At 39.4% G+C, this 15,558-nt stretch overlaps 1 protein-coding gene across 1 annotated transcript in view; it reads left to right on the plus strand.

Moving 5' to 3' along the window:
- Nucleotides 1–15,558, plus strand: part of LOC148340333 (cilia and flagella-associated protein 47-like) — a 38,333-nt gene that overhangs the window by 5,774 nt on the left and 17,001 nt on the right. Inside the window, exons 11-39 of the mRNA XM_088291258.1 lie at nucleotides 302–530; nucleotides 607–759; nucleotides 839–998; nucleotides 1,335–1,431; nucleotides 1,532–1,748; nucleotides 1,828–2,072; nucleotides 2,750–2,880; nucleotides 3,975–4,097; nucleotides 4,171–4,302; nucleotides 4,373–4,450; nucleotides 5,509–5,656; nucleotides 5,745–5,827; nucleotides 6,709–6,889; nucleotides 6,965–7,050; nucleotides 8,232–8,448; nucleotides 8,533–8,737; nucleotides 9,668–9,779; nucleotides 9,878–9,978; nucleotides 10,225–10,325; nucleotides 10,413–10,526; nucleotides 10,617–10,836; nucleotides 10,912–10,983; nucleotides 11,107–11,244; nucleotides 11,666–11,747; nucleotides 11,974–12,069; nucleotides 13,390–13,576; nucleotides 13,679–13,776; nucleotides 13,899–14,015; nucleotides 14,728–14,862. Coding sequence (XP_088147384.1) covers nucleotides 302–530; nucleotides 607–759; nucleotides 839–998; nucleotides 1,335–1,431; nucleotides 1,532–1,748; nucleotides 1,828–2,072; nucleotides 2,750–2,880; nucleotides 3,975–4,097; nucleotides 4,171–4,302; nucleotides 4,373–4,450; nucleotides 5,509–5,656; nucleotides 5,745–5,827; nucleotides 6,709–6,889; nucleotides 6,965–7,050; nucleotides 8,232–8,448; nucleotides 8,533–8,737; nucleotides 9,668–9,779; nucleotides 9,878–9,978; nucleotides 10,225–10,325; nucleotides 10,413–10,526; nucleotides 10,617–10,836; nucleotides 10,912–10,983; nucleotides 11,107–11,244; nucleotides 11,666–11,747; nucleotides 11,974–12,069; nucleotides 13,390–13,576; nucleotides 13,679–13,776; nucleotides 13,899–14,015; nucleotides 14,728–14,862 — 4,058 coding nt within the window. The remainder of the gene's footprint in view (nucleotides 1–301; nucleotides 531–606; nucleotides 760–838; nucleotides 999–1,334; nucleotides 1,432–1,531; nucleotides 1,749–1,827; nucleotides 2,073–2,749; nucleotides 2,881–3,974; nucleotides 4,098–4,170; nucleotides 4,303–4,372; nucleotides 4,451–5,508; nucleotides 5,657–5,744; nucleotides 5,828–6,708; nucleotides 6,890–6,964; nucleotides 7,051–8,231; nucleotides 8,449–8,532; nucleotides 8,738–9,667; nucleotides 9,780–9,877; nucleotides 9,979–10,224; nucleotides 10,326–10,412; nucleotides 10,527–10,616; nucleotides 10,837–10,911; nucleotides 10,984–11,106; nucleotides 11,245–11,665; nucleotides 11,748–11,973; nucleotides 12,070–13,389; nucleotides 13,577–13,678; nucleotides 13,777–13,898; nucleotides 14,016–14,727; nucleotides 14,863–15,558) is intronic.

Below are 15,558 nucleotides of genomic sequence, written 5' to 3' on the forward strand. Positions count from 1 at the left end.
AATTTGAGAACTGTTCTTCTTAATAGGCTATCTTAAGCTGATTTATTCCGATTTCTAATTGACTATGACTCCAAGTGAGCAAGAACATGTTAGTTTAGAATTTCAGTTTTTTATTAAATCAGCGCCAAATCAAGTGTTTAACCTTGTTAACCCCCTCTTTGCAAACGTTATTAATTTTTTTTCAATGCAGCTACTCATAACTTTTATGTGAATAAATGTCAAACTGTCATTATATATTCACCAGAATTGTCAATGAAAATGTAAACTCAGCTCATGTAATTCAAGTCTTTTTTCTCTTAAGGTATTACGCCAACAGTGAGCAATGCCGCCGGTTTACGTCCTCACGTTGCATCCAGTGCATTGGCCTGCTGTTATGGAATGGTGCGTGCTGCTGTGGTCAGCGCTCGTAAGACAACCTTCCACATGCACGACAGGAAGAATGGTCAAACTTTGGCCGGTGAGGAGTTTCTGGCTTTGCCAAATGACCGAGCCTCTAGTGTCAGACCAGCTACACCACACACGCAGTTTAGGTATGGCTTGAAAGGAAATATTGTAGAAACGTTGCCCCAAAAAGTAATCAAAATGCTTTGTGTTTACTATACTCAGGACCATCTTCACTGGAGTACAGCGATACACCTTTGTGGATCCCGAATATGGCCTCACTCAAAAGGAAGCGGAGCAAAGACGCCTACATAGACAAAGTTACACCGACTTCATCAGACAGCTCAGACAAACACGCCTGCAGAAGATCAAGACAAAGTAAAAACGAAAAATATCCTTACTACGGTCAAAATTAAGATACATGATGAAAAGCAATCTCTCTAATTTTGGTTAGTAGACTAGAAGAACAAGGGGACAAATTTGGGATTATACCTGCTCAAGGCCTTGAGTCACCTAAGCTTGTCATCCGGGACGTGAAGCCTCGTCAGAAGCCAAGCAGCAGGCTGAACTATGCTTCTTGTGGCAAGCCCAAGAGCAGGGCCCTCAGTGCCAAGCAGGTCAGCAGCATGAACCACAGACCCGTCAATCAAAGCTATTGTGTTTTCTTTTCTATTCCAAAAATCAAGATAAAATTATTATTATTATTATAATATTATATTATATTATATTATATTATATTATATTATATTATATTATATTATATTATATTATATTATATTATATTATATTATATTATATTATATTATATTATGTTATGTTATGTTATGTTATGTTATGTTATGTTATGTTATGTTATGTTATGTTATGTTATGTTATGTTATGTTATGTTATGTTATATTATATTATTATAATCATATTTTTATTATTATTTTTTATTATTATTATTGATCTAGGGCTCGTTGGAATCACATGCAGTTCCTGCTACTCACCAGGAGGTGACAGACAGTGACAGGACTTTGACACCTCAGGAGTTATACCAGGTTATCATAGGTCCGTTTTTTTTCAATGTCCTGCATGTCCATATGTATTTGAACATTTATAATACATGGCATTAGTGGAAAAATGTATGCTCTGTCCGATTTCCCATAAGGCCCAACCTTTGTGGACTTTGGTGAGGTGTGTTTCCATTCGGTGTGCGAGCAGAAGGTGGAGCTGATCAATCCGCTGCCGACATTTGTGCGGGTTCAGTTTGAGGTGGACTGCTTTGAGCTGCAGGGCTCATCTCCCCTGTCTCACGTGCTGCCGCCGATTTCCCACAATGCGGTAACGCTGACGTTTCAAAGCAACAAGCTGGGTCAATTCTACAGGTTGGAAGAGGATGTCACATTGGATCTACTTTACTTTTAACCACAGCAGTCTTGTTGAAATATATTTTTTGATCTCCAGACCTGTGTCTTACACAGTGAATCAGCAACATCCTGGACAGATTCTGGTCAAGGCTCAAGTTGTCCGAAATTACCTGGAATTGTCCACGCACCTGCTGATGCTTGGTCCCAATGCAAGCCTACTTGCCTCATCAGGCTACAGAAGCTCAGTTACTCTTCGGAACCCGCGAAATCAGACAGCAGAATTCACATGGCGTCCTATTGTTCCAGAGAGTGGCATCCTCTTCTCTATTCGACCAGCTACAGGTTCAGTCTCCAGTTTGCAATGGTGGTCTTAATTTCTAGTCCCAGGGCCTTTAGTGTGGATTTAATCCAACTTTATTTTTTTAAAACAACCAGTCACACTTATAGAAACTAATACAAAAACGCAACTAACTGCAACTGTGCCACATACATCAATTTCAGAAGTTATTAATTATTATTTATCAAATAACAAAAAATTATGACAAAACATTAAACAAAGAAATAAAAAACATAATAACCAGCAGAGATACTGATTATTAAATGTATTGTAATTTCTGCACAGTGCGCTGTAATTATTGACTGTCTGTTCTGGGCTCAAGAGTATTAATGTGTGCAGTTTTGCTCTAACCAACCAATCAGACGAGCTGGGCACTTGACCCTTTTGTGCCCGTCTGTCCCCCGCCCTCCGACCGCTGTTGTCTGTAACGGCGACCGATCGCCACCAAAATGCAAATGCAACGGGCAGTAGACAGCCAGCAGGCGGGCATGGATCTTTATTAAACTATCTTACTGGAAGCAGTGCAATCAAAAATAAGTGAAGACATTTGACAAATAATGAATACAATTTCATAGCACAAATATAAGATTTGGGGATTCCATTGTAGGCCTTTGCTTCTCTTAGTATTTAATCCAGCGGAAAATTCATTTTACATTGACTGGGTTCTGTTCCTCTCCCTCAGGTATAGTGGAGCCATACAGCGAACTGGATTGTGAGGTGGTCTGGCATGCCTCTTTCTCATCCCCTCAGGAAGGAGACTTTGACCTCTATTGCGCTGATGGCAACATACAACGCCTACACTGCATTGCTAAGGTGTCTAATGATAACTGTCCTCGTGATTGCAGTTGTGGCGTCTGTGTGATTCTGCTTAAACTAAATTGAATTTCCTCTTTAGTTATTTCCTAAACTTTCAATATATTTTACAAATTCTGATAAAAAAATAGACCCCCCCCCGAACCCCATTCAATTCTTTCTCTCCTTCTAATGACACAATTATGCATTTAACTCAAGAGCAGAAACACTCCATATGAGGAAATTACCATCAGTGACTGCTACCACTTAATGAAAATATAAACAAAACCACACAGAAAAAAAAGGAGGTATTTCTGCTGGGAATTTTCATTGAAAATAGTGAATGCCATTCAGTCAACACAGCTTGAGTAATAGGAATTTAATTACAGTGCATTGGAGTCCTGAGATTAGGACTGAAACAAAATATTCATTTTTGAAATACAAACCTTTGTTTGTTATCGTGCTCAAAAATTTTACTATAGAGCGCTGCATGGTCAACTCACTTCATTTCTCGGCAAGCAGCAGTTTGCCCAATAGTGAACAATTCTTCTTCTTAAAAAAAAAAAAAGAACGAGCCGACAAGCTGTATAGGCCAATCCCAGATGAAATTTACTGTCAGATTAAACATAAAACCAAGAGGATTACGACTGCGTATTTAAAACAAGCACATAAGTTTGCCTTAATGTCTGCTAGCTTAATGCTACATAGATAGGCTAAAGTTTTCCAGTCGCAGTGTTAACAATTTGATCAATGGACATTTGAACACAAATTGAGCACCTGTTGTAAGACAATATAACAAACTCACAGGCATATTATTTATGTTCTGTGAAGGGCAACAACTATTACTGCAATTTACTGAGTCACAATAGTTGTGTAACTCTTCCCCAATTGTCTGTACGACTACATCATACTGCCCCCCAGTGGCTATGTCACGCACACCTGAAAAGGCTGTAGTTAATTATCATCATGCACAAACTATTTAATTCTTCCCATTCAATTGAACTTTCATGTTACTATATAAACCACCACACGTGACATCATCCAGGTTGGGGTGCTGCGTTTTGTCGAGTCAAATGAGTTGTCGGGGCTCGACATCATTGTTTGTGTCCCCTCAGATTGGCTCAACTTGCATCCGACTAGCGGAGAACCGGTTGATGTTTGAGTCTGTGCCTCTCAACATGCCCTCTATCAGAGCTATAATCCTACACAATAATGGCCCAAACCACGCCTACTATCGAGTAAGCCCACCGCCTTAGGTTTTGGCGTAGGTTACCATTCACATCAAGACAGCAAATGATTTGTCTGTTTTAGGTGCAGGATGTGTGCCCTCTGTCGTGCATGTTGGTCATCCCGTGCGAGGGAGTAGTGCCGAGTCGAGGGAAGTCTGTTCTAAAGATCCACTTCAACCCTGACTGCGTCATCAAGTTTGACACTAGAATTGCGGTAAGATAAAGTCTGAGTAGTGAGTGGAACAAAACTGATCATTTGATCTGAGTAAATAGGTTTATTACAGATAGCTGTGAAGAACATGAAACCCATTGAGGTTCGCGTCGGTGGATCGGTGGAGCCTCCTAATGTTGACATCAGTGTGGTGAGTGTTGGGACTAGTTAAAAAAAAAAAGATGATTCAATGGTTTTAATATTTTTGTTTAAAAAAAAAAAAAAAGATGCAGTCTCCTGCTTGAGCAAAAGTAGACAGTAGCAAATTGCCCGGGCTTCGGGTTGTGTGTCGGATAAAAGTATATGGGTGTGTATTGTTTAGGGCAAGGGTTGTACGAATCTTTGCCTTTGAGGGTTGTGTAAATAAAAATCCCCAAACGCAAGGGCTTTTTGCCATCCTTCACTCTAAATTTAACACACAACCCCCCCCAGAACACTAACAGGACTCCCCAACTATATAGATAAGTGATGTTTTGCCATCCTTCACTCTAAATTTAACACACAACCCCCCCCAGAACACTAACAGGACTCCCCAACTATATAGATAAGTGATGTATGATTACATACAGTCGTTGCTGTCCTGTGAAAAGCCAATTTTGTCATTTTATAATTTTACATCAACGCATAAATGCAGAAAACTCATTCAGGGAAAAGTAATAAAAATTAACATAATAGTTTTTCACAGGACAGCGACAATATAAGACTATAGATTTGTATTCAGTATTATCAGGCTAAATCCCCTTGACCCGCTTCCCACTTTGCAGTAACTAAATGTTTCCAACATTTGGATTCCTGTTGTCATATTTTGCTAATTTTTGGAAAAAATAGTTACCAGAGGTGTCAGAAAAGTCAGTAAATATAGGGAAAAGGTCGCTAAATTGGCAAGACTGCAGACACAAGTTATATCTAACTCCGGCTGATTACTTTGCTTGCACCAACCTCCACACATGAGCCCAGAAAAAAAAGCACAATTCAAAAAAAATTAAAGCACAGCATATTTTACTTTTTAATTTGACTTCAGGGTCTCTATGAGGGCCAATATGAGACAGTGGGCCAGACGAATGTGGTCCAGGGCCATATTTTGTAGTATATGGGCATTATAGCCTTGCTAAATAAAACTAATTGTTTGAATAACCTTTGCATGGTATGGTCGTGTATTGTATGGCTTGAGTATCATGTCCTTTGGTTAACTCACTACCCTCTACTTAGTCCCTCTTCCATTTCCACGGAGTCCATCTTGGTTCTGAGAGAGTGGTACCCTTTGCAGTGATCAACCGCTCAACAGCTGCAGCTCGGCTCACCTTTGACCTGTCCCAATATCCAGACTTCTCCCTGCGGCTTCCTCAGCATGCTGCAAGTATGCTCGCATCCCCACAGTGGGTCATTATGGAATTATTATTTGTTTTAACATTTTTTTTTTTATCAAATTTTTGTTTTGTTACAAGAAGAGAATCATTCATTTGTGAGGGTACTGGAGGTGCCGCGACACCAGACAGTCAACTGCTCTTTTCTCTTCTCACCTACTGAGGTAAAATGCTCAGAAAATCGACAGCACAGTGGTGCCTAAAGATACGAGTGACTCGACATCATGAGGCAGATTTTTTTTTTTCTTTGCTTCAACTAGCGAGTGCAAGCTTGAGATATGAGGGTTGTATGGTGGCAGTGAACTAAACACACTGTACAACAAGCAGAAATTTGGCAGATATAATTAGTGATCAATTCTTCAAAAAATTGACTTAGCTGTTTGTTGCCACCCACAGATGAAGTTTCCTGTACAAAGAAATATAAAACAAAGAGAATTACACGTTATGTTAAAAACATTAAGCTGATGCTAACAGATAACGGAAAATGCCATAAATGGGCGGGCTGACAAACAATGTGGAACTCTTCTAACCATTTAGGCACCCGATAACTGATCATAACACAAATGATCGAGCAACATATGTACGGTACAATAAAATACTTTGTGACATATTTTCTTTATCCCCTGCAAAGAACGAGTAATATTTCTTTGTGTATATACATATGTCTGTATTATACTGCCACCAAATGGCAAAGGCGAGCACGCCAAAAGGTGTTGCATGACTGTTGAATTCAAGCAAAAAGTATGACAAAAATGTTTAATTCCTTAAAAACTATTGACTTATGAAATTACTATATGTTTTTATAAAGTACAACATTGCTATGTTTACTTATTAGAGTACATGTGATGATTTATCTCATCTATTTTTTTTTTTTTTGCCATGACCATTAATTTCAATGAGAAAGGTTAATTTGCAATACAGGTGTTTTGAGTTATAAGCTTTGGTCATGCCACAAATGAAACTTGTATCGCAAGGCGCCACTGAATACTGTTACATTTAAATAGAATGACTTTTAATAAACGAGAAAGAAAATGTCTTTCCACAGTCAGCTGACTACGACTTTGACCTGCCATTGGTGGTTAACGGAATGAGATGGCCTATTGCTTCTCCACTGCCTTCCCCCTCGTCCTGCTCGCCCTTATTTTATTCCGGCAGCAAGTGTGTTATTAAAGTGATTCCCTGGTCTATCAACATGGCAATGCAACAACCACACATCCAAGCCACAGGTGGGCTAGCTCATGCAGTGATGATGATGATGGCCTCACACACAATCACCTAATGAAGTGCCTTTGCTAAAGCAGTGTTGTGTCCCCCGCTGGAAATGTCCCCATCAAGTCTGCAGTTCAATGTGGAAGCTTTTGCAAAATCGTCTGAATCCTACACAAAGGTAATCCCCTCCCCCCTAAATATTTTCATCGCCCTCAAGATGGTAACATTTTCATTCCCAAATATAACTCGTTGGGGGTTGGTTGGTGAGGTGCGGCATATAGTCATATGCGGTTATTTTAGTCAAATTTGGATCGTTCGACTTTGACTTTGGTCTGCATTCATGAGCGCTGTTGTACTGCAGCGTTGTTATTGTTGCATCCATCAATAGATGTCGCTGTGCTGTCCATGAAACCTTATGTAACACTGGATACCAAAAGACTCATTCAACTATCCTTCAACCCAGAGATGTGTGAAGGACAGGTCCGTCTCTCCTACTGTCAGACACTGCAACCAACTCAATAGCTTGTACGCAACTGTCCATCCATCCATCCATCTATATATAGATTTTCTAATGAGGATCACAGGCGAATGAGAGCCTATCCCAGTTGATTTTGTGAGTGGACAGGGTACACGATGGACTGGTCACCAGCAAATCGCACGGCTCAAACAGACAAACATATCTTTGCTGCTGTAACACTTCAGATTTCCCCATTGTGGGACTAATAAAGGACATCTTTATCTTTATCTTTTATCTTTAAACAACTATTCACACGTATTAAAAGTCTTCAATGTAACAATCATGCATGTTTTTGTAATGTGGGAAGAAGCCTGAGTAGAACATGCAAACTCCACACAACTTCAGAAATGTGAGGTGGATTTTCTAATCTCATTGGAGTGGTTGTTTTTTGTTGTTGTTTTTTTTTAACTGAAAATTGTGACCGTGTCAAGCCTAATATATAATAATAATTGATGCCCATTGAAATGCATTGGGGAAAAAAAAACATTCAAACTGAAAAATTATTCAGAAAACACTGATAAACATTCAATATACATTTCCCATGAAAAACACGAAATGGGTGGAAAAAAAATCCCTAAAAAAAACTGCAAATATGCAAACCTGCTAGTGCTAAAGGAGTATGCGGGTATCGGCTGAATTTTTATTTTTTGCTGCATACAATATAGACACATATAATATTTATCATCAATGTACAGAAGCCAAATGCACTGCTGATGCTTCTTCTGCTCATTGTTTTTGTATGATGTTGTGAATAGATACTTCTTTTCTGGGCTTATTCTTGCTTACATTTTTTACGGAGGTTCATTATCATGTCTTCTGAAAATGTTCTCTTTTTACATCAGACACTGGAGCTCAAAGCAGCATGCGAGCAGAGCGTCTGCTGGCACAGCATCCGTGGGAAGAGCGTGTGCTGGCGGTTCAAGCCCAACGACACAACACCGCCAGAGGGTGGAGGAGAGGGCGGGCAACATTTGTCTGTGTCTCCATCATCGGGTTGTCTGGGGCCCGGTCAGTCCATCTGCTTGGCAATCAGGATCTCGCCAGAGGCATTCGCAACTCGTGAGGAATGACAGGAAACACACATTCATCTCTAACAGGCATCTTGTTCTCAATTTTTTTCCCATTCATTTTTCATCCCAGTAGACATGGTGAGCAGACTTTCCCTCCCTCTTTACCTGGGAAACAAACAAGGAAGCAAGATGGGGCAACCGTACAAAATTCTTCCCATCACTGTTATCCACCATGTCCCCCGTATAACCATTACGCCCCCTCATTTGCTCCTCACTCCTGTACCTTTGGAAAGCAGCATAACAGCCAAACTTACCTTGCTTGCCTCAGGGTACACCAGGTTGGTTCCCAAGCAGTTAGTGATAGATACATAGATAGGTGGATACTTTATTTATATATTGTTACAAGCCGCTACAGTGAATATTCAAAAAGTCTACACACCCCTGTCCAAATGCCAGGTCTTTATGATATAAAAAAATAAGATTGGTTTCATCTCAGTGCTGATGTGGGTGTGTATGGTTGTTCACCTCTATGTGTGCCCAGTGACTAGCTGGCGACCAGTTCAGGGTGTAGTCCGCCTATCGCCCGATGTTAGCTGGGATAGGCTCCAGCACCCCCCAATGAGGGTTTGGGTTATAGGTGACATTAATGATGGAGAACTTTTTTTTTTTTAATTATTTTTCTCGGTCTCCTTCTTTTACATCACAAAAGCTTGCCAATTGAACGCTTGCGTGTATCCTTTTGATTCTACTATTTGTTTTGAGCTAGTGCATTGACTAACTGCACATTTCTCTCCGCATGATTATTGGGATCATGATGATGACTCATGCACAGCTTCTTTGCATATATTTGTCTCTCTCCCATTTTGATGCCGTATATACTACCATTACGATCATGTATTACTTGAATTGATAGTTATGTTTTTATGGTTATGGTAATTTACCAGCTGTATGGAGTTAACGTATTTGTAACAGAAACACAGAGGATTTACACGCACACACATACTTTTACATATTTTTATTTGTCATAGACTTACTCATCCTTTCAAAGCAGAAACCATTCTTTATACTTTGCAAAACAGAATTAAAATAGTGTATTTTAAAACTATGGCAAAATTCAAAGTCAGGTAAATAACAACAAAAAATCCATTTGCACAACAATGTAAAGTGGCAGTCCAGGATGTACCCCACCTTTTTGAATATGGTTGGGAAATTTGCAAAAGGCTTTGTTTTACTTTGCTTTGCTGACCTTTCTGTTACTTTCTTTGCAGTGGAACCAGTTTAACAGCTGAGATAGATGCGGTGGATCTGGAGGATGGAACCAAGGTGCAGCCAATCTGTGTTACCTTCCCGGAGGGTAACACTATTCCCGCCCAAGACCAGGTCAGGTTTCGACTGATCATGAAGTGGATTTCTCTGGACTCCAGTGTCCAATTTAGTCTCACTCTTGCAATAATCAAATTATCATTCTTCCAAAGCAGGCAGCCAGTGTGACCTCGCTGTTCTGCCGAGTGTCTTTTTTCTCCGCCGTGTCTCTTTCCATACGCACAAGCATCACCTTCACCGATCACCTAAACAACAGGTAACTGCCTCCATTTTATAAGTATACATATTATTTAAAGATCAATTTGATCAGTTTAAAGAAACACAAGTAAAGATTTTTTTTTTTTAAATTTCCTGCAAAAGTAGAAGATGCCAAGTTGCCATGGCAACAACATAAGTGAAATCTTCCTGAATCCAAGTAGCATTAAAAAGATTTGGGAGCTGTTATTTTGTGGTCAATTTTCAACATGTTATTGTTTGTTTGAATTTCTCGTGGCTGTCGCAGATTCAAGGTCAGGTTGTGTGCCACGAGTGACAACTGTTTGTTGACTGTGTGGCCCCAAATGGCTCTTGAACGCTCCATGCAACAAATAGTTCTCAGGGCTGGTACTGTGTTACAGACACACACACGTTCAAATTTGAGTGGGTGCCACATGCGTCTTCTCACCCAAGCTGACATTATTCTCCATTCAGGGGCCACGGTTATTGAAACCATCACGTATCACACTCCGAGTCTTGCATCTGACCCAACGTCCTCCCCCTCCTTATTTGATCCCATCAGCTCAACTCCCAAGAACTCATCATCAGGTCAGAAAAAGCCCAGGTTTGCTGTTTAACGTGACATTTTTTTCAGTGTTGTCGTTGATTGTCCAACTCAGTAATTATATTCTTGTTTAGACTCCTTTACACAAAGTGAAAGTGGGAGTCAGAGCAGCAGCCAAGGTTTTCGTAGCACAGACACCCCGCAGGCTGATATCGGTGTACCACTATTCCCTACTGCAACGTCAGTGGAGGGCCAATATTACCAGGATGTTTTATTAGCATTGGAGAGGTGGTTTAGCTTCTTTGGATGGCTCAGTGGGCCACACCCCATCACGATACCACACACACTCAGAAGGTATGTTCGATGCGGTCATACACATTTCTTTTCTTGGAAGTGTTAGTCAGTTTATTACTTGTTTCCTTCTGTTAGAATTGTGTCCGAAGATGCGGTAAATAATTCTAGTGGACAGGCACAAGGAGTCAGCCAAAAAAAAGACGCCAGGTGTGCAACCAAGAAACCGACAGTCAACTGAATCAGGCGGTCGGCATGGATCATAAAAGCTGGTTTTGCCGGGTTGCGTATTTCTAACTTGTATGATTTTTTTTTTTTATTATTATTTTCTAGGTCTGCAGTGGAGATGATTCATCATCTGGCGGGCAGACATATTCCCAACATTTCTCACTGTCAGACCTTTTCCACAGATGTTCACCAGCGCACTCTGCAGCTGCTTCAACAACATGAGGCCATTTTTGCTTTTCTCAGGTAAACTCAAGTGGCCACACTTATTTAATTAACATCCCTGTACCACATACTTTCCAGTGCATATTCAGACAAGGTAGAGGTAAAACCTAAGGTGAAGGTTGCAGCAGCAAAGCGTTCACAGTTCAAACCAAAGAAAATAAATTACAAGGGTTTGGTGTAATGTCTTCAGGTATTGTTTTATTTATGTATGACCAAGAAGAGTCTTAGCTGGTATCAACGGTCAAAACAGCACTCAAATAATATTATTGGTACTTGATTTGGATATTATGGTATTAGGGTTAACACTAAACCTAACCCGACCTAGTATTGGGTTTACTTGGAATCAATTAAATTCTCTTTGTTCCAAAACTAGAATGCAAGATGCATAAATGTTTTGTTTTTTTTCCATCTTTTGAGCCTTGATTTTGAATTCTGTGCTCAGAGTACAGGGAGCTTGTTTGAGTCACGTCCGAGCTGAGTACCTATTGGATGTGCTGGAGTTCAACCACTGGTGCACCCTGCAGGTATACTATACACACCCTCACTCAACAATTTGCTTCTACATTAAAAATGAAAATAATCTTCTTGAAATATTTAAAAGACAATTAAATTAGATATTATTATTATTATTATTATTATTATTATTATTGTACTGTTGTTGTATTACTATGTTATTACTGTACTATAGCCACCAATATGTATGTATATATGTATGTATGTATAAATTGTGCATGTTTGTGTGTTTTTCAGTCTGATGATAAAGATCCGGGTGTGGACTACAACAGTGTTGACTATGAGTCTCTGAGCAAACGGTGCTGGATTGATTTTCTCCTGCAAATATATAAGGTGGAGAGTTTTTCATTCATTTTGCATTTTGTTGGATTGTCAAACCTTAATGAATACACTCTGTGTCATGAATTATGGTGTGTTATGGATTTAAGTAAAATAAGCATTTGAGACTTTGTTTTCCGTCTGAGATTAAATTGCGTTGTTTTTCCTTTCTGTTTAAATTATTGCGATACATCTAAGGCAGGTTTCATGATTAGTTCACGGGGAAATTAATTTGGCAGTTTATTTCACCATATTAAGTCACATTTTGAATGCAAATGGGATGCTCTTTATGATGATGAACACTGCCAACATAAGGACTGTAAACTGTAAGCTGTATATTAGTCGCACTGTATATTAGGTGGTAGTGAATATGGGACATAACATTGCGTATATCATTTACAAAGATGCAAATTTCACGGTGTTAAAATGTACTCTTATGTTCTTTAAAACTTGTGTGAAAAAACGTAGAATGCTGTCCTTGATGTGCCCTGAAAGTGTGTTTTCGCAAGGTAGTTATTTTTATGGGGCACTAAAGTATCGTGTTATTGTTTTACAAAGTCACAGCTTACAATGTTAAAAAAAAGTCGATCACTGCTCACCATTTCTCTCAACTTCAGGCGAGTGTGTGTATGCTGCACCTTGTCGGTCTGTGTGTTTGTATGTGAGGGGGAGGGGGCAGGCATTTGAACAAGAGAATCTCCAAGGTACAAAAAATGCTAAAAAATCGGTTTCTTATTATCAATATCGATTTTAATAATTGGTCGAGTTCATAACGAAGAAAGTTACCAAAAACAATATATGCATAATAATTTTGAAACAGCGTGTCCACTCCCTCCAAAGTTATTACAATTTGTCAGATTTCTTTATTTTTGCTTTAGACTGAGCACACGTCATTTTGACCCAAAGAGATGATAGAAAATCGCACCTTATATTTGATGCCAACAGTGTGTCACGTGAGCAAAAGTATTGAAACGTGTTTGAATATTTTGACAGCTAGTGGTGTAACATCCAACATGAAAACCAGAGAGCTGCATGTGGGTGATAAATAAGCATCGGAGAAGCTAAGAGAAAATTGGAGATCTCATTAAAGTCAAGTCACATTGAAAGTTGCAGAAAGCATTACCGCAAACATTTTTTTTGTTTCGGCCCTGTTTCATTAGTATAAAAAAAAATCAATCAGTGGAACTACAAATGTAATGAATGCCTGATGTTCATTGGTTAATTCCTGTCTTTTTTTTGTATTACCATAAACACCGGGATTGTTCTTTTTTTTTTTTTAAACAGAACAATAATTTTATCCATGTGTGTCCATGCTCTGACTATTCCACCACCCAGGTCTTGGTGTTGCGCCGCGTGTCAGAGTACAGTACCAAACTAACTCGTGGAAAATCTCAGGAAGATGAAGACGGAATCTTCAACATCCATTCACTGCCTAGTAACCTCTACTCTCGCCATGAGCTGCAGCTCCTCTCATGGCTTAATTCACACTATCATCACATGAGGGACACAATATGGAATTCAGGTACGAGAATTTCTAATCTTGCTCAATTCAATGTCCTCATGGATTGATCGCATCTTTTACCTGAATGTGTTTTATTGATTTATGACTTCCTTCTGATGTCAGGTACTGTCCCGCCAGTACGCTGGATTGTCAATTTTGACTTAGACTTGACTGACGGACTGGTGCTCGCTGCATTGCTTGCTGCCTATTGCCCATACCTGGTCAGTGTGTCCATTTTTACGATCAAATTTACTTTCAGGTTTATGTCACAGCTTCACGAAATTAAAAGCACTTGGTAATTATTATGATATTCTTTTGGTGTTTTTATTAATGATGTATTTAGGTCAACAGCCACTTTCGGAGGATGTACACTAAAACCCCCAGCCTGGAGCAGATTCTGCACAACAACATCATTATCGTCCAGGCCTTAACCATACTTTCGCTCAACATGGATCTGCAGGTACAATTATACCTTATCTCTATAGTTGCTTGATGCTGTGCACACACCTGCCACCTCTAATGTTCAGATGGTCCACTCAGCTTTTCTTGAGATCTTCCTGGTAGAAGCCTGAGGTTTTTGCTCTAGTGGTATTTGGACTGGTTCAGAATTTCCTCTACCTTGACGACAGGTCCAGTTGTAGCTGAAGAAATGCATAGCATGAGGCTGCCTCCACAGTGCACCAACCTTTTGTAATCATGGCCCTAAACTTTATTAATAGTTTCCTCGGACCATGAAACAATTTACACAAGCTTTTGAGGGATTTCAATTGCGTTTTATTTTGATTGGGCTTCCGTCACCCCAACCTACCCCTTATCTATCAATTAGTTTCCTTCTGGTCTTTTCGTCAATTTTGGAGGCACATCAAGTTCTGGGTAAAGTTTCTTTATTTGACGATTGACTGTCTTCACTGTTACATACCTTTGAAAAATGCGATCCCTCTAATGCTGTGGAAGCTCTGCTGACCACGGCTCGTGCTGTGAAAACAAAAAATGTCAGGAAACGCTTACAAGAACATCTGAACATTATTTGGGGTTAATCAGAGGCGCATCAAATGGTGTCAGTTGTGTACTGATGCCCATTTAACATGGATTTGAATTTGTTTGCTCAATTCTGAATACAAACACACGCCAAGTGTTAACATTGCATTTAGCTTATGAGTTTATGTATGCAGCCCACAGACTTGTCAGATCCCAACCCGGTGCAAATGTTGATGCTGTGTGTTCATTTATACGAGAGGCTGCCTCAATACCAGCCTGTAAACACCATCACTCTCTCTGGAAGCCTGCACAGAACTTTGAGCAAGCAGGTAACACACAACATCATTATACAATAGCCGCCTACCTGTTAAATTCTATTACTGCTCAATAATGCAAATGACTTACACAACAACTAGAGGGTACAAAAGTGGAACAAAAATGTCATGGAAAGAAACTGATTTAAATGCTCAGGAAAGAAATGATAAAAAAAAATCCAGATGGACTATAAACCATGGCCAAATGTACCTGGTATTTGCTTATGGAAGAAGAAGAAAAAATGTGATTTACAAAATTGTTTTCAAATAGGACTAAACTCCAAGGCTTGAATTTTGAGAACATTCCCAATAAACTCATTAAGTATTCAGAGTAAATATGTGTTAAAAACTAAATACCGTGTATCTCATGACAATATTTACTGTTTCTCTTTTGAAGCAGAAACTCATCTTGGATTTCTTTGACAAAAATAAAATCTAATAGTCACAACCTATACATTTTCAGAATGAGAAAAAAAGCATCCACTAGAACACGCCAAAATTGATGTTTTGATCCACGCAAAATCCACGGGAGTGGAACAGCATTAGTGTGAATACCAGTTTCTCAGCTATCATCACAGAATAATACGGAACAATAATGGTCTGGGACAGTTAATCAATAATGAACATTGAACATTTGGATGCATATAAATGGATGGGTGGATGAATGTTTTTTCATTTGCAGCATCATACAGCGGACATGTGTCTTGTGTG

This window comes from Idiotropiscis lumnitzeri, chromosome 3, assembly GCF_059441095.1.
Source record: "Idiotropiscis lumnitzeri isolate Australia: NSW breed Sydney's pygmy pipehorse chromosome 3, RoL_Ilum_1.0, whole genome shotgun sequence".
Classification (NCBI taxonomy): domain Eukaryota; kingdom Metazoa; phylum Chordata; class Actinopteri; order Syngnathiformes; family Syngnathidae; genus Idiotropiscis; species Idiotropiscis lumnitzeri.